This window comes from Chiloscyllium punctatum, chromosome 35 (genome assembly GCF_047496795.1).
Source record: "Chiloscyllium punctatum isolate Juve2018m chromosome 35, sChiPun1.3, whole genome shotgun sequence".
NCBI classification, from domain to species: domain Eukaryota; kingdom Metazoa; phylum Chordata; class Chondrichthyes; order Orectolobiformes; family Hemiscylliidae; genus Chiloscyllium; species Chiloscyllium punctatum.
This window is the reverse complement of record NC_092773.1, coordinates 21,533,662-21,552,835: the sequence shown is the minus strand read 5'-3', so window position 1 is coordinate 21,552,835 and position 19,174 is coordinate 21,533,662. Positions and strand designations below refer to the sequence as shown.

General features: G+C 43.2%; 1 protein-coding gene across 2 annotated transcripts in view; it reads left to right on the top strand.

Annotated features, from left to right (window-relative positions):
* The window catches only part of LOC140459761 (bone morphogenetic protein 1-like), a 130,065-nt gene that overhangs the window by 26,334 nt on the left and 84,557 nt on the right, over positions 1 to 19,174 (top strand). For both annotated transcript variants that reach the window (XM_072554264.1, XM_072554265.1), the window contains exon 2: positions 6,203 to 6,313. In XM_072554264.1, coding sequence (XP_072410365.1) covers positions 6,203 to 6,313 — 111 coding nt within the window. The remainder of the gene's footprint in view (positions 1 to 6,202; positions 6,314 to 19,174) is intronic.

The window sequence follows — 19,174 nt, the reverse complement described above, 5'->3', positions numbered from 1 at the left end:
TGTTCACTGAATTATAGCAGGAACGATTAAACAGTCTGTGGTGCAAAGACTTGAAAACAACCCATTTACATCTACAGCTTGCGGGAATCTACATGCCACAGTCTGTGTTCCTCGGCCAAGCAATTATATGTTCGACTTTAATGAACTTCTTCATTTTTCATTCCTTTATTCCTGTTTCATTCAATTATACTTAAGAGCATGAAAACCTTTGCAAACTTCAACTCGTTCAAAAACGGGACTGCCCAAGGCAGCACCCTTACTGTGTATATATCGGGAACAGAAGTGGTTACATTACTCAACTAGAAATCCAGAAGTCTGCACATATGATCCAGAAAAAAAGTTCACATCCCAGCATGGCACCTGGAGGAACTTAAACTCAGTTGATTAAATAAATCTGGATTTGGAGAGCTAACTCCAGTAATGATAATCATGAAACTACCACTTTGTTGTAAAAACCCATTTGGTGGATGAATGTCCTTTAAGTGAGGAAATGTACTGTTCTAACCATAACTGCACGTGACTCCAGACCATCATCAATGTGGCTGATTCTAAAATGAGCCACTCTGTTGCTGAGTTCCCAAAAAGTATCTCTTTTAAAGTGCATACGTCTATAGGGTGTCTGTCCACCAACAGTACTGTTTGGGCGGTAGTTCTAGGATTTTGATCCAGAAACAGTGGAGGAACGATGACATTGTCTCAAGTCAGAATGGTGTGTGGTTTGAATGCGAGCTTACAGGGGGTAGTGCTCCCATTCAGCTGCTGCATTTGTCCTTCTAGATAGTCGAGATTGCAGGATTTAAAAAATGCCGTTAAAGCAGCGTGGGTAAGTTTTGCAGTGCTTCTGAACAATGCAAATTACTGTCATTATGCACCAGTGGTGAAGGGAGTGATTATATAAGGTGGTGAAATGAGTTGAATCAAATGGGCTGTTTCTTTTACCTGGCTGATGTCAAGTTTCTTAAGTGTGGTTGGAGCTGTACTTATCCAGGCAAGTGGGAGTGTTCCAGCCCAAACCTGACTTGTGTCTTGTCGATAGTGGACAGGCTTTCAGGAATCAGGAGAGAAGTTACTTACTGCAGAATTCCCAGACTCTAACCTGGTCTTTAGTTATGGTCAGTGGTAACACCGTTTATGTTGATGGTGGCGATTCACCAGTGATAATGCTATTAAATGTCAAGAGGAGATGGTTAGACTAAGGCTTCTCTAAGTTGTGTGTCAGGACCCCAAGTGGAGTCGCAAACCGACAATTTTGGTTTCCCAAGCTCGAAGGCAGCAGTGCCTACCATGGGGAGTTGCAACCAAGTTATAACTGCTCCCACTCTGGTGGGCCCCTGCTCTCTCAGTACCGCTACTTGATCTCACTGAGGGATCACAACAATATTCAGTCCTTAATATGTATCATTGGGTTACACTTCCTTGATGGAGTTGATCATTACCTGGTACCTAATGAGCATGAATGTCGGTTGTCACTTATAATCCCAAGCCTGATTGTGTCTCGATCTTTTGTGCAATCAAATATGGTCATCATCAGTGTCTGAAGGGTTGTGAATGAACTGTATACTGTGCAATCAGCAGTGAATACTTCCACTTCTGACCTAAGATGGAGGGGAGATTATTGATGAAGCAGCTGAAGTTGGCAGTGCCTTGGACGCTACTCTGAGGAACTCTTGCAGCAATGTTGTGAGACTTAGATAATTGACTCCAACAACCACATCTTACTTTGTGCCTTGGAAAGATGATAGCTAGAGTTTCCTCTCAGACTCCCATTGAGTCCAGTTTTGCTCAGGTTCCTTGAGGCCATATTCAGTCAAGTGTTGCCTTGAGGTTCTTGTTGTCTAGAGGAATTAAGGGCTACGGGGAGAACGCTGGTAAGTGGAGCTGAAATGCGCATCAGCCATGATTGAATGGCGGAGTGGACTCGATGGGCCGAATGGCCTTACTTCCACTCCTATATCTTATGGTCTTATGGTCTTATGATGTCAAGAACAGTCACTCTCACCTCATTTCAGGAATTCAGTTTATTTGCCCATTTTTTTGGATCAAGTCTACCCCAGTGAGGTATAACAAGATGAATAGACAAAGGAGTCTACTTAACGGGGATGCACTGATGTGAAATAAGTAACCAAGTTTGCAAGGACCGAACTGACCCTCAGCATGTTAATGATGAGGAAGTGTGATGAGTTACCTATGACATCTTCCATTACTTTGCTGATGATTGAGAAGAGATTAATGATGTGATAATTGGCCTGATTGAATTAGCCTTGGTTTTTATGGATAGGACACACTTGGATAATTTTCTGCTTTGTTGGGTAGATGCCAGTGTTGGAGCTGTGGTGGAGCAGCTTGGCTAGAGGTATGACACTTTGGTCCATAAGTCTTCAGCACTGCTGGCAGAATTTTATCAGAGCCTAGATTTACACGTGAATTAAATTGACTAAAGGCTGGCATCTTTGGTGGAGCTCTTAGAAGTAGACCAAGATGAACCATGCAGTCTACAGCTGTGGATGATGCTGATTACAGATGTTTTAGACTTGCCGTTTGCACTGATCATATACTCTTCAAATGATTGCAGCATGAAGAAGGCCCTTCAGCCAATCCTGTTTGTACTAATCCTCTTGAGGAGTATTTTACCTACAATCACCCCTACAACTTCACCCTGTAACCCTGTACATTCTTCGTTTATAATTAACCTTCAGTTGAAACTATCTCTACCAGACACTCAGACAGCACATCCTAGTCACTCATGGCATTACACCTTTGTTGATCAAAATCTCAACTTTGACGAATCTAATTCTCTGCTGGTTAGTCACTTATTCTCCATGATCTTCATTTCATGTCTTTATCTTATCTGAAGTGGTCCCCCTCATTGTCTATCCTGGGATCCCGTGTCCATAATGCCATAGACTAAATATTTGCATTATGTCGAAACTTCCTCCGCGGCCTCACAGTTCCATCCATACAATCAAGAGACAACTCAGAGTCTTCTGATTTCCATCCTCCTCGCCATTCAAAGCCAGGCTTTCTCTTGACGCCTTCAGTTCTGGAATTTAGTTCTGAAACTTCTCCTGGCTCTCCTGTCTCTCCTGGCTCCCACCGGTGGCACAGTGGTTAGCACTGCTGCCTCACAGCACCAGAGACCCGGGTTCAATTCACGCCTCAGGTGACTGATTGTGTGGAGTTTGCACGTTCGCCCCGTGTCTGCGTGGGTTTCCTCCGGGTGCTCCGGTTTCCTCTCACAGTTCAAAGATGTGCAGGTCAGGTGAATTGGCCTTGCTAAATTGCCCCTAGTATTAGGTAAGAGGTAAATGTAGGGGTATGGGTGGGTTGCGCTTCGGCGGGTCGGTGTGGACTTGTTGGGCCGAAGGGCCTGTTTCCACACTATTGTAATCTCATCAAATCTAATCTAATCGCTTTACTCAAGTTGAGCTCTCTCTAACCTGTCCCAGCAGCCTCCCCTACCTCCAAAGAGGACCTTTCATTGTGCCAGCATGACATGTTTTCAATCCCACATTTCTTGGAGGTGAAATGGTTAAGTTGGTGTCATATTAGGACAGTTTTTTGATGTCACTCTTGCAAGCTAGGAATTGAATGAAAACTCTTACTTATTTTGCGTCAGTGCATCCCTGCTGAGTCCTTTGTGCATTCTGTCTTGTTACACCTCACTGATTAGTGCACTGGAAGTCAAGTCCCATTATTTCCAGATTGTCATAAAAGTTAAAGATTTTAAAAGGTATGCAGAATTCCCCAATTTGCCTGCCCTTTAGACCAATACTGACGGAAAGTGTGTGGTAGGTTTCTATACTCAACAAGAATTGATTTTTATACCAAGTAAATAGACTGTAATTCCAAGTACACAATTATGAATCTCTACAAGTTAAAACTCTAATGCCCTTTTAAACTCCTCCAGACACACAGACTGACACACACACACACACAGTTTACAGAGTTGCCAAGACAATTCTTCTGACTCTTGTGCTGGTTATAACACTGCTTCTCAGTTTATCTTCTTCAGAGCCTATGCAGAAGGTCCAGGGGACCGGTTTACTCTTGTAGAAATGTCTCTGACTTATTCAGTAAAAGCCACAGCTTACAGTAACTGCTGAAGGCCAAATAAACTGATCTTCCTGAGGCTTAAAGTAGATTTTGCAGCAGAGAACAGTCAGAGTACCTGAGATGGTAGAGATCTGAAAGTTTTTCTGTAACTTGTCCACAGCCCCAAGCTGTTCAGCTACCTGAGAACAGTCACATAGTTCTTGGCAGGCTTTTGTCATCAAGAACTGGTCACCAGTCCACAATCATGAGTCCAAGGACCAATCAGCTACTTGTTCCCAACCAAAGCATCATTTGTGCACAACCCCTTTGGCTCTAGTACATTTGCAAACTAGACTTCTACCACTGCTGGCAATGAGGTCAGATAACTTGTTTTCAAAACATGCAGCAATCCTTGGGTTCAAGTACAGTTCTTTTTCCACTTCATCCATACTGAAAAGTTAAAAAGGTGCAGCATTTCCAATCTGGAGATTGTATATTGTTATTGTTTGAACTGATGTGATTATGAGACACCATGCCTGTTCTCCACTGTGGAAGGATATCTCCCTTTTTTGTCATGCTGGATTGAAGGGTTATTGCACCTCAATAGTCAGGGGATTCTTTCTTTCTATGGCACTTTATTGGAGGGCTAATGCCATTTATTCAGGAATAAAGTGGAATTCAAGGCCACTGTCTGTAATCAGAATTGCTCAACGTGGCTGAAAGAAATGTTCTCTTGAAAATAATTGGCAGCCTAAAGGGAACCCGTCAAAACAGATTAGAAAATCTGGCTGTTGAGCTCTGAGCCATGTGCAAAATGTTAGCGGCTCAGTGAGAGTGTCAAACCTTCTTCCAACTCTGTTTGTGGAGAGGCCCTACTTTGGGCTGCTTAAGTGGTTTTCGGGGAGGGGGGTGGCTAGAAACAGGGGGAGGCTTTCAAAGCCCATTGAGCTTGCTCTGCCACTCTGTTAGATCCACATCTCAACTTAATTTTGCCAGCTTTGCTCCATTGCCTGCCTGTCACGCTGGTTAACATGATATGGTCCCAAAGTCTGCCATAAGTCACGAAGATTTTGCCACAGGTAAAGACTGAATGCAGATTGAAAGAAATATGTCTTTGGGCACCATTCCCTTTTTGTTATTCCTCTTAAGTTGTGCCTGCCTCTTATTGCAGATGCTTGTGTCTCTGCTCATTCATTGTTGGAATCTAATCTTGCTTCTCTGTTTTTAACTTTGACTCACCATGTTGGTCTTGCTTTCTGCTTTACCCCACACTCCCTATGCTTCTCGAAGCCTAGTCCAGAGAAGTGCAATCACTGTTTGTGGATCTTTTCAGCTACTCTTTTCGTCAACAACTTACCTTTTTGGGTGCATTTAATGCAAGTAGGAGCTCACAAAGGGGAGCAACCAAGGAGGAGGGTTGAAGGAGATGGATGCTGTGGTGAGGATGGGCTTTGCCAAGGCTATGAAGTGCTGTTGAAACAGGCAGGGCCATGCCAATTGAAGGTTGTGTCATTGACGATTCAGTCTAGAGTTATTGGTGGGGTAGTACCTGTCCTGGGGTGTTTCTGTGCACAAGTCAGCTCCCCTGTATCATAGGATCATTGATACTGAAGGAGTCCTTGTGTTCTCACTGGCTCTCTGTCGAGAAATTCAGACACTTCCAGTACCCCGCTGTGCAGATTTTATGTTAAATTTTTGAATCATCAACTCATTCAACGTGTAACAAAGTGTTTTCCCTAAATCCCCAATCTCTCTAATCTCCTGCCAAAACCTTAAATCTGTATGCCCCTTGGATTGTTAGCTAATAGCGACAGATTTTCTTTTGTCTCCCTTACCTAAACACCCCCAAATTATTTTGTACCTTTATCAAATCCCCCCTTAGCCTCAGTAGTTGGATGGTTAAGGTGAGTTTGGAATCGGGACAGTCTCCAGTATGGTTGAATTGCTGATAGGTGTGACGTTTGGTAGTTCAAAGCTGTGTGTGAGTTGGCTGTGCCACCCAGTGTGCCAAGGTTCACAATGCAAAAAGTGCAAGGTGAACATGTGCTTTAGCAAATACAAGTCAACAGCCTTGGTTTTACTGTCCTAAATTTATTTGTTTCTCCCCTCACAGAGATACACATTGTGAATGTTTTCTTTGTTTTCCTGATATCATCTTTGCTTTCTGTAGCTGCCTTTCTGGGAGACATTGCACTGGATGAAGAAGATCTGAAATCGTTTAAGGTTGACTGGATTGTAGATTTAAAGAAACACCGAATCCAGAAGTTTGGGCTCTCTGCAGGTATGTTAATTTTCATTGCTGTTTGAACTGTAATATCCTTGAGCTGTTTCTTTGTACATTTGCAGAATGGGCAAATAATTGGCAAATTGAAGTTCAACACAGATAAACATGAGGTACTGTACTTTGGTGGGAAGAATAGAGAGGTCACTATAATTTGGAAAGTGCAAATCTTGACTGGGTATATGGGCCTTTGATTATGAATAGTCAAATCATTAACTGTTGCATTCTGGGTTTGATGGAGTGGAGTTGGAGGCAATGTTTCTTCTGGTGAGGAAGAGCCAAACCAGAGGCCGTCAACATTGTACTGACCCCAAGAAACCCAACTGGGAATTTCAGAAGAAGCTTCTTCACCCAGAGATTGGTGAGAATGAGGAACTTATTCCCATGGGAAGAGGTGGAACTAGATTGTGTCATTATATTTGAGAGGTTGTGAGGGAGGAGGGAATAGAGGCTGATGATATAAGATGAGGAAAAGTGGAAGGAGACTGGATTGGAGTAAAGACATGGCTGTAGACTGGATGGGTTGAATGGCCTGTTTCCATGCTGTTTCTCCTGTTTCATTCAATGTACAATTATTACGTTGGCAGTTTACTACTGCTGGTGATCACCTCTTGCTTTGCGTGCCCTCACAATCTGTTATACTCACTCCTCCCCCACCTAGGTCACCAGCATAAGCACAATCACATTCCAACCCTTTTTAAGTTCTGAAGAAGAACTATCCTGAATTCAAAACATTAACTCTGCTTTTTTCCTCAGACACTGCCAGGACTGCTGAGTTCTCCAACTTCAACAGTATTTTGCTTTTTAGTTAGTGGAAGGTGGAGATGGACTATTCATTTACAAGACTGTGGTTTGTAATGAAACAAGAGGCTTGTGTCGATGTAGCAGCTTTCACACCTCCCAAAGCATTTTGTAGATAACTATCTAATGTTGAAGTGTGGCCATGGTAGTAGGTCGAGAATTTCCCACAGACAGCAATGAGATTATCCAGAAGGTGATACCTCCTGACAGTGCTGCATTCCCTCGGTACTGCGCTACAGTGTCAGTGTCAGTTTTGTTGCTGGAGTGGCTGCATCAAAAGACTGCATTCTACTTGAAGTTAGCAACAGTTTGTTCTACTGCATAATGCACTGTCATGGGTAGGGCCCATAGTTGGTTGACATCTTTTACAGGATGTATTTTGTATTAGAATTTTAGTTCCATTTAGGTTCTGTCTTAAAGTTATCTGATAGACAAATATCACTGATTGGCAACCTTGACCATAAAAATAATTCTCCTAGGATTTTGACCTAACCACAATGCTTTTGACAAGCAGCTATCAAAATCAGTCAAGCTGCCAAGTTAAGTGAAGCAATGAAACAGCTAAAACATGTGTTTTTAAAGAAAGCATTTTTTATACAGTAATATTAGGTCGATGTTCTCAATTTGCTGAAAATCCTGCTATTGGAATTCATTTCATCCTATTTACCCAATCAAAACACATGATATTGGAAACCTCAATTAAATCTCCCCTTAATTTCTCTACTGCAAGGAAAACACCACAGTAGTGGTATGTTAAAGTTCACTCGAGGAGTCTTAAGTTTATGCACCTTTTATAGCCTGGAGTCAAGGATCATGATGGTAGAGATATCAATGTTCTTTCCATCTGACAGCTCTCTAGGAATCTCACTTGCCCTCCATCAATATGTATTGGAAGGGTTTCCCAGTTGATGCTAAACCCGTTTGGTCATGGTATGAATGCACCTTCCTTACCATCAAGTCCTGGGGTGGAATTCAGATCAGAGCTTCTGGCTCAGACACAGGATGTTACTCAACATGCCACAGGACCATCTTTGGTCCGATTATAGTAAATCTCCTCTGTATGGACTCCAGAGCCCTTGACATCCCTTCTGTGAGGTGAACTGAATGATAGTGGACAGTGTGCAAATCTCCCTCTGGGTGAAATTCCTGTTATGTCATGCCTGTGGATGTCTCCATAAATTTAAAGGAAAAAAAAATTTCAGAAGTTCATATACAGAGTGTTGGCTGCTCTGAGAAGAATGATTTCTTTGGTTTAAAAACAAAGTGTAGCCCAAGGCAGCAGATGTAATGGTAATTGAATAACATGAAGGAATGTTAAGTGACCAGGTAATGAGGGGTTGCTTATTGATTGATGGCCATATTCTGTGTTTGTACATGTAGGGAAACACGAGACTAAGTGAGGTTGGTGGAGAAGATCTTGAACCAGAAAGCAGTAAAACAGTCGATCTGAATAAGTAACTGTGTGAGCAGTTTACAGATTAATTATTTTAAGCAGGATCAGCATCCTCCTGTTGGCCCACAGGGAAAACAAATGACAGAACTATGGAGCAAATGTGGAGTGTGATAACCACATTGCTGTTGCAGATAACTGTCACAGACGCAATGTGCCGAATGGCCTCCAGTGCTCCAACTGGTAGTGTTGTAATGATTTGAAAAGTGCACTTCAATGCATATTGCTCACTTTAAGAAAACGTACTAAAGTGCACTTGTGGAAGGAGTCTGCAAGACAAAACAGAGAGTTTGAAGAAACTGCTTTCAATAAAGAAACCACTTTTTATTCTGGCTGCCCCTCGCTGTTTCTAGTCTGAAGAAACTCACTATTCAATAATAGTTTAATAACAAAGTTTACATGCTTCAATAAATGAAAGAGGGATATTGTTGTTAACAAAGGCAAGTTGAATTTGTTCAGGATTGGTTCGACACTGGTTAATGCCTAGTTGTTATATTGTGTCAAGCTCTGGGAATCCCATTATATGGATGGTTCAGAAAGGACAAAAGAAAATCACTTGAAAGATGTTTGAATTTTTCGCACACAGTTTTAGAATGCGGAATGTTTCATTGTCAGTCGTAGCTGAGACTGAGTCTGTAAGACTATAACTCACTTCCTCACTCTGTAAGCCTGTCCACCATTAAGATGGCACAAGTCAGGACTGTGGTGAAACACTCACCACTTGCCTGGATGGGGGCAGCTCCAACAACACTCAAGACACCTGACCCCATCCAGGACAAAGCACGACATCCACAAACGTTCAATCCCTCCACCACTGATGCTCAGTCGCAGCAGTGTATGCCCTCTATAAGATACAGTGCAATAAATCACCATCCTCCTTTGACAGCGCCTTCCAAATCCACACTTCCTACTACCACACAGGAACTAAACCACACGCAAGTTCCCCTCCTTCAGTTTCTCTCAGTCTTGGAATGGAGTGAATGATTGGTCTTTTCTGGGGCAATAGATGGAGGTGTGGTTGTGTGTTTGTACTCATTTGAAACGTAGTAGGATGGAGAATGTCTTTAATGCTAAACTTTGAATTAAAGTGAAGATCTAACACGAGGACAATGCCTTGAGCTCCCAGAGGATGCTGCTGCTTTGACAACGTCAATCAGTAGTACAGTCCCATGTGTTTTACATGTGGAAGGAAGCCAATATCATTGGAAATGTTACCACCATTGAATCGAAAGGCTAAATGACTTCCTCCTTCCTTCTATCTTTTTGGCTTCATGAAATCCGAAAGTGCTTGACAGCCGATGAAGTAAAAGCCAGATAAATAAGAGCAGAAGGGGACGATTTGACCCCTCAAGCTTACTCTCTCATCTATTAAAGCAATGGCTGTACCACTACCTCAACTCCACTTTCCTTTGTTACTCCCTTTTGCCTTGCTTCTGTGAGAGACTAAAATTCTGTCTCAGTCTCAGCCTTCAATGACAGAATATCAACAACAATCTGTGGTGGATAATCTCAAAGATTCACAACCCTCTGAGTGAAGAAATTTGTCCTTGATGATCGGTCCCTTATCCTGAGACTGTGCACTCCCATGTTCCAGATTCCCCAGCTAGGGAGAAGTATTCTCTCAGCAGCTGCCCTGCCAAGACCCTCCAGAATCTTGGGTGTCCCAATGAGAGTACCTCTCGCTGTTTTAAACTGTAGAAGATATTGACCTGATTTACAGCCCTTCATCTCTACAGCCTCCACACCTCAGAGACCAATTCAGTTGACCTTTTACTGTCCTTCTGCAAGGCAAATGTAGCCTGCTTTAGATAAGGAAACCAAATATTGAAATTTGGGCACTGCTGCACTGCCAACAATTCATGTGCGGGCTGAATTTTGGGAAGTCAAACCAAGGTAGGAATTTCATGGTGAATGGAGTGTAATGGAACAGAAGGATCTTTGAGTTCAGGTTCACAGTTCTCTGAAAGTAGAGTCACAGGTAAACAGGGCAGTGAAGAAGGCTTTAGGCACACTGCTCTTCATCAGTCAGGGCACTGAGTATAGAAGTTGGGAAGTTATGTTGCAGTTATTCAGGATGTTGGTGAGGCCGCACTTGGAGGATTGTGTTCAGGTTTGGTCACCTTGTCAGAGGAAGGATGTTATTAAACTGGAACGAGTATAGAAGAGATTTACAAAGATATTGCCTGGATTCAACGGCCTGAATTATAGGGAGAGGTTGGTCAAGCTATGACATTTTCCTTCAGAGCATAGGAGACTGAGGGGGGATCTTACAGAGGTGTATAAGATCATGAGATGCATGGATAGGGTGATTGCACTCAGTCTTTTTCCGAGGGTTGGGGAATTGAGGACGAGAGGGCATCAGTTTAAGGTTAGAGGGGAAAGAATAAAAGTGAACCTGAGGAGCAACCTTTTTACACAGAAGGTGGTATGCACATGGAATGAGCTGCCAGCGGAATTGGTTAAGGCATGAACAGTATTTAAAAGGTATTTGGGCAAACACATGGATAGGAAAGGATTAGAAGGCTATGGGCCAAGTGCAGAGAAGTGGGATAAGCGTGGACGGACATTTTGGTCGACACGGACCAGCTTGAGCCAAAGGGCCTGTCTTTGTGCTGTTGGACTCGATGACCCTAAGTCTCATAAACAACCTGGCTGTTTTTGTGATGGTGATTTTATGTTAGAGACAAATATTGACCCAAACACCCAGGAGCACTCCCCTTGCTCCCTTCCACATGATGTTTTTGGATGTCTTGCATCCTTCTGAGTGGGGCAGAGGGGCCTCAATTTCAAGTCTCATCTGAGAGACCGTGCAGAACTCCCTCCCGATCACATGTGCCTGTTTCTCTGGAGTAGGAGTTGAAGCTCAGTTTCTGACAGAGATGAGGCTACTATTGCCACTGTGCCAAGCTGGTTGAAAAACACACCAGATTGCATGGATAGGGAAGGGAGCTCAAGAGAGAGCAGAAATAAGCCTTAGAATCTCACCTGTTACCAATACCATTCCCAGATCTTATTTCTTGACTGAAAGCTCCAGGCTGTATGGGTTCATTTATGACTGAGTACTCAGTAACATCCCTCAGCCAAGATCATTCTAGGATTTGCAAATGTAAGCTGCACAATGTGGCCTTTATCTCACAGTAAACGGGACTTCTATTCAAACCCCCCTGAGGATCCTTAAGCGGTGGTTCGAATTTTTTTTAAAGCCAAGTTTGGAGCAGAGAGTCTGGAAATGAATCTCTTAAGAGATGCGTCAGCTGTAAACACTCGTCACATTGAGTTGGGTAATCTGTTTACAACGTGTTACACAACTCGAGGAATCCAACATTGCAGTGTGGGAGAATTGCCTTCATTCGCACTGTTGTCCACTTTGCTTCACACAATGCCACAGGCACTGGCTGCCCTCCAGTGCAGTAACCAAATAGCTATTCTTCTTCTGTGAGCCTTGACAGCGAATGTCACAGGCCATTTCATTATGCATCATGTCACGGTCAAAATCAGAGATTGTCCTTACCATATCTCACAGGACTCTTGGGAGGAGACGCAATAATAGGGGCGATGGTACACATGTCTTTCTTTTTCTCATGTGTGTAAAGTCACGACTGGTTGACACAGCCGCTGGTGCCCTTTTCAATCTGTTGTAGCAGCTCTTTTTTGTCTTTGCTCTTGGAATCTAGCCTGTCCTTTTTACAGATTTGTGCATCCTGCCCCTAAATGCCTTTACTCCTTTACCTAAGCAAACTCCAAAAGATCCAAATGCTGATTGATGTTTTTATCCTTAACAGCCAAAATGCAACACCTCTTGTTTACCTATGTTAAAATTCATTTGTCAACTATCCACCCATTCATTGCTAATGTCTTTCAAGTATACCAGGCGGTCTGCAGAATAAATACAATCAGTAAATACCCATCTGCCTACCTAGTGCTTTCAAAGGGCTTCACTGTGTGGGATGCTTGGATCTATGGTTGTCCACAGACAAGAAAGAAAAAGAATTGCTTTTAGATAGCAAGCTGACATCTGAAAACATTTCATGGCCAACAAGGCAGTTCTCAAAGTATAGTTTCTGTTGTGTGTACAAAATGAAGGAGCCAGTCTGTACGCAGTGAACTCCCACAAACAATAATGTAGTCAGGACCAGATCATTTTCTGTGTGTTTGTTGTGAACTGCTGATTGAGGAACACTTATGGTCCAGGACACCAAGGCTGACTCCCCTGCCATGGTATCTTTTATATTTCACCATGCAGATCGTCAAAGCCCTAGCAGCCATTCTAAAGACAGCATCTTGAATAGTGCAACACTTATTGCTGCAGTGTTAGTATTGACTTTATTTGCTCAAATCCTGCTGTGTGATTTGGACCATGAATCTTGCGATACAGAGACAATAATACTACAAACTGAGCCATCGTTGTCAACTTTAGCAGGAGCATTCTGAAACCCAGGTATCGAGAGAAGAAGGTTGAGTGGAGATTGGAATGAGCTGCTCAAAATCAGGCTTCTGGAGAGAATGGATGGGAAATATCTCCCCGTGGCACATGAGTTGACAACCAGAGGGCACGTATTTATGGTGACTGATTATCAGAAATACCAGAGACAACAGGCCGCACACAGGTTCTGGCATTATGAAGTCTTCTTTTCATTGGTACGAGAAGGAGGAATTTAACTGGACAGCAGTATCCATATTAGCTTGTGAATTTCAGTGTAATTCAAAGGGACATGATGGTGTAGGGGTAGCATTATTGGACTTGTAATCCAGAGACCGAGGCTAATGCTCTGGGAACATGGGGCTCAAATATTCCACAGCTTTAACATAAATGTGAAATACAAAACTAGTCAATAGTGACCCCGAAACTGTCATCGATTGTTATTTAAATCCCTCTGGTTCATCAGTGCCTTTCAGAAGGGGAAATCTGCCTGGTCTGGCCTCCACATAACTCCACACCCACAGTGATGTTGGTTGACTCTTGATTGTCCTCTGAAAACACGAAGGGTGCCATTCAGTTTCAGGGCAATTAGGGATGGGCAACAAATGCCAGCCTTCCCTCTGACACTGGAATCCCATTAAATAATACATTTGAAGAAAAGCTAATTAACCATGAATCAAGATTCTTTTCATCCCTCCTTTCCCTTATTCAAGCATTTAAAGGGAGGCAGGATGAATATGTGAAGGAGAAGGGAATAGATAGTTATGATGGTAAATGTAGATGAGAAAAGGTGAGAGGAGTGGAGCATAATACTGGCATAGCCTTGTAGGGCAAATGGCCTGTCTGTGTGTCATTCACGCATCAGTTCGGACATTGAGTGACATGTGGCCATCACCACAATCCAGCTTGTCACTTCATTGTTAAACATGTAGCAATCTCTGTTTGATTGTATGACTTGAATTCAGCAAAGGGTTGATGTGTGCTGGCAACAGAAGCTTGTAAATTGACAGTCCTTTCAAATTTAAGACAGAAGATCAAATGATCAAAGTATCATTTTTGCTTTTACAAAGATCAGCCAACGCAATGTAAAAGATATTCGAAAAATGAAGGACTTGGGCATTTGTTTTGTACCTTTACATTCGAACATGGACCCAGGACTACTTGGAAAAGCAATCTCTTTGTATATGAATTGGAAACGTATGGAGATGGCCATCTGTGTCCCAAACTATCTTCCAGTTTTGAGAATCCTCAATTTTGTTCTCTCTGGCGCATGTACCCGTGGAAAGCTGGCAAGACTCATTGGCCAAGCTTCCAGTCTGGACTGGTTGATGCAGCGATTAATTGGAGAAAGGTTGCACACACACTGGAGCTCTGAGTCGAAGCCAGGTATTCCAGGAAGGTGACAGGGGTCAAAAGTCTACACATTCCTCAATGATGCATTCATAGACGTGTTCAGAAATGTTCTGGTGTCCATTCAGAAGCTGTGTGCAAACAACAGCAGCAGCCAGGCACAACCTCTGCAGAGCTGACAGGTCCACAAGAATTAGGAGCAGGACTAGGCCGTTTTGCCCCTCAAGCCTCCTCCAATATTTGCTAACATCATGATCGATCTGATTGTACAAAGTTAGAAATCACACAACACCAGGTAATAGTCCAACAGGTTTATTTGGAAGCACTAGCTTTGGAGCGCTGCTCCTTCATCAGGTAATTGTGGAGACACAGAATTTATAGCAAAAGTTCCCAGTGTGATGTAACTGAACTTACATATTGAAATAATTGAATTGTTTGTTAAGTCTCTCATCTTTTAGAATGACCATATTGGTATCAGTTCTTTCATATGTAAATCGCAAAACTTTTTTTTCAGAAGTTGCATTCTCAAGTGCAGTTTAACAATTGGTGTCATGTTGACCCGGATAATGTATTGAAGGTGTTACCTTATCTGGGCCAACCTGACACCAATTGTTATACTGCACTTGAGAATGTAACTTTTTAAAAAAGTTTCTAACTGAAGTCTGTACAGGTCACATCTATCGCTCTGCCCTCATCAATCCTCTTTGTTACTTCTTCAAAAAACTCAATCAAGTTTGTGAGACATGATTTCCCACGCTCAAAGCCATGTTGACTATCCCTAATCAGTCCTTGCCTTTCCAAATATATGGACATCCTGTCCCTCAGGATTCCCTCCAACAATTTGCCCACTACTGATATCAGGCTCACTGGTCTATAGTTCCCTGGCTTGTCCTTACCACATTTCTTAAACAGAGCCCTATGACCACAGATCAGCAAGATCTCAGCTTTGTCCTCTCTGTCTGTTCTGTATGAGTAATTGGTTTAGATGCTTTTTTATAAGTCTCTATAGCTTTGGAACTTGCACTGGTACAAATGTCACATAAAAAGGGATGAGCGAAAAGCAGCAGAATTGGAGGAGACGACCATGTAGTGGTAATGACACTGGACTGGTAATCAGAAACCCAGGCCCGTGCTGTGGGGACTTGTATTCAATTCATGCCATGGCAGATGAAGAAATTTGAGATGAATAGAAAAAATTAAAAGCTAGTCCAATGACAATATGTAAGCATTGTTGATGATTGTAAAAAAAACCCGTGTGATTCCCTTTAGGGAAGGAAATCTGCTGTGTTTACCCAGTCTGGTCGACATGTGACTCCAAACCCAGAACAAATTAGTGAACTCATTGGGGCCTTCTCGAGGGTCGGTGAGGATGGCCAAAAATAGCTGATGACGCTCGCATCCTGTGAGGGGAGATTTTATTTTGAAAGCTTCTGTCTTTGTATAGTGCCGGTAATGTAATAAAACGCAGCAAGGTGCTTCACAAGAGCATTACAAATAAAGTAAACGTCAAGCCACATGAGATAACAATAAAGGGAGCACATAGGGTGGAGAGGTCGAGGGAGGGAATTGAGAACTTGGGCCCCAAGCAGCTGAAGACACAGCCACCAGTGATGGAGGGAATAAAATAAGGGGTCAGAATTGGTGGAGAACATACATCTGAACTGAAAGTGCTGGGTGCAAGAAATGGAATACTTGAAAATGGAGGCCTGATTGAGCAAATAGTATAAAAGGAAGCCATTCAACCCATCAGGTCTGTACCAGTTCTCTGTATAGTAGTCCAGTCAGTTCCATTCTCCTGCTCTTGGCTGCCACCTGACAAGTTTGCTTCCCTCAATACCTAGGAGAAAGTGAGGACTGCAGATGCTGGAGATCAGAGCTGAAAATGTGTTGCTGGAAAAGCGCAGCAGGTCAGGCATAATCCAAGGAACAGGAGAATCGACGTTTCAGGCCTGAGCCCTTCTTCAGGGCATGACCCCTTCCCTCAATACCTGTTTGATTTAGCATTGAAATTATTGGCTATATGTGTTTCCACCACCCCCAGGTATTAGTGCACCTCGTCACCGATGGTTGAGACAGAAGTAGGCTGATGGCCCTCCCTTGTGCGATCTTGTAAAAGCTCAGTGTCTGCTTTCCCACGCAGTAGGACAGAGATACTGTATCTTACCCCAGATCCACCCCCCAGGAGGAGTCTCTGCCTTTGGGATAGCAGGGCAGGAAATGGGACAAAGTAAAACAAAAGCCCTTTAACTGTAACTTGCTATAACTAAACGGAAGAAATGTTGAGACTCCAGCAGACAGCTTCTAATATTTTCCTCACCACAAACTGTCTGAAGCTTTTTATCTTTTTTTAAATTCCCTGTGGGCGATATGTGGGCTACAGACCCTGAGTCAGCTGTGGGCTGCAACCAAATCCTCCTTTGTATCTAGAAGCTGCTTTGGCTTTGGCTGCACACTGTTAGGTATGCTGCCTTGGAATTCAGGAGGATCATGCCTTTCCCCGATAGGTCCCTATTTGTCTCCTGATGTGAACACTTGAACAGCATGTGTGGTGCACAGCAAGTCTGCAATCGGTTGAAAAGCCAGAAGTTCTGCAATTAGTGCCTTTTCCAACAAGACCCCCACGAGTCTCTTTGGAGAGGGCTTGCCAGTGTAATTGACACAACGTACAGCCCACCACTGGGTTGAATTAAAACGGTGTGGATCCTATTTGAGGGGAGGAATTTGCTGCTAATTATAGGTGCAGAAATGTAAGGCGAGAAAGTACTTCTTGAGGATGCTCAGTCAATTGTGAAGGTTTGTCTAATTGAAGTTACTCCAGGTGTCTGACATGGTGCATGCTTCAGAAGGAAAATGTGCAGCTGTGTTGGGAGGAGGGGACTTAGATTTGATTTTGATCTTAAACCATACAGCTCACCTGATACTTAAGCAATCCATGGCACATCTGAGCACCATCCAGGCTCCAACTGTTCAATGGGAAGTGACATTTGTGCCCGACAACGGTTCTCTTCAAGCAAGAGAGAATATAGACATCTCCCCTTGACAGTCCATGGGATTACTTTCACTCAATCCCCCGTTACCAATATTCTAGGTGTTACCATTGACCAGAAACTGAACTGGGCGAGTCATGTAAATGCTTCAAAGAGTAGGTCAGAGGCTAGGGAATGCTGCAGTGAGTAACTCAGCTTCTGACTCCCCAAAGCCTGTCTACCATCGACAAGGCATAGGAGTGTCATGAAACATTTCTCACTTGCCCTGGAAGAGTGCAGCTCCAACAACACTCAAGGAGCTTAACACCATTCAGTATAAAGCAGCCCTGCTTAATCAGCATTCTAACCATCATCTTCAACACTCACTCCTCCACCACAGATGTCCAATAGCAGCAATATGTATTATCCAAGATACACTGGAGAAATCCACCAAGACTTCCAAGCCAACACCTTCCAAAACCATGACCACGATCACCTTGAAGGATAAAGGTGGTGGATACAGAAAGCAGTACCACCTGCAGGTTTCCCTTCAAGCCACTCACTACCCTGACTTGGAATTACATCACTGTTACCGAAATAAAGTCCCTATGTCATATCAACTGCAGCAGTTCAAGAAGACAACTCACCAGCACCTTGTCAAGCACAACTGGGGAATAACAATAAATTGTAAAATAGCCAATGATGCCCTCATCTCAAGAATAAGTCTTTATAAAATGAAATTTTGCTTTTGAACCTTGGAATAGCAGAAAGTCTGGAACAGAGCCTGGTCATTTAACTCACTGTGATGCCACATCCTCCTGTCAGTGCTAGCTTGTGGTGTAGTTAGCAATTGGTACTGTACAGCAAGGGGACAACCCTTCTGTCAGCAACTAGTAAAGGTAGCTTTGTCAAAGAAGTACAGTGGCTGAAGGGTTATAATCCTGAACACACAACCCACTGTTCTTGAGTTCAAATGGGTTTGATTTCAAATCCTATCTGGAGTGATTGTGAAAGAGAAGTCTGTAAAATGCAGTCAGACCAGTTGGCTGTGTGATTGTCTGGTATTCTTCAAGTCATGGAATGTAGCTCCCACCCCTGGAGCAGTCTGACTGTCCTGTGATACCACCAAGTTCTTGAATCTGAGCATGGAAAACCAATGCAGTTCTGAAGTTGAGGCTGAGTTGTATCCCCAGGGTAAACCAGAGGGAGCTATCCTCTTTACTGAGCAACATGCATTTACAAAGCACCTTTATTGTTGTGAAAAAGCATCGGGCACTGAACTCAAACACAAGGAGAAGCAGACCACATGGGATATTCGGGCAGCCAATCAAAAGCTTCATCAACGGGTCGGTTTGGAAGCAATGCTGTGAAGGAGAAAGGAGGGAAGGAGTGTTTCAGTAAGAGAATTCCAGAGTCTGGGGCCCAGACAGTTGAAGGCAGAGTCACCAGTATGGAGCAATTATAATCTAGGGCCCACAGGAAGGCAGAATTGGGAGAATGCTGATTTCCTGAAAGATAGTGGGGCTTCTGTGGGTTACAGAGATAGAGACAGCGAGATTATGGAGAGATTGATATCAAGGTTGAGAATTTCGAAGTCAATACATTGACTGTGAGGCACTGTCAGTCAGCAAGCAGCGGGCTAGTGGCTCATTGGGACTTGGTACGAGTTAGAATGCCAGGAGAAAACTATGGATAAGGTTAGGTTTAAGATGAGTGTGAGACTGGAGACTGGCAAGGACAGTAATAAAGTGGTCGATTTAAGAGGTAACAAAGACACGGATAAGGGTTTATACCGAGGTTAACAGCAGTAAATCATGAGGACATGTAACTCAACTGATTTCAGGGACGAAGGGGTTGATTAATGGGAAAAGGTT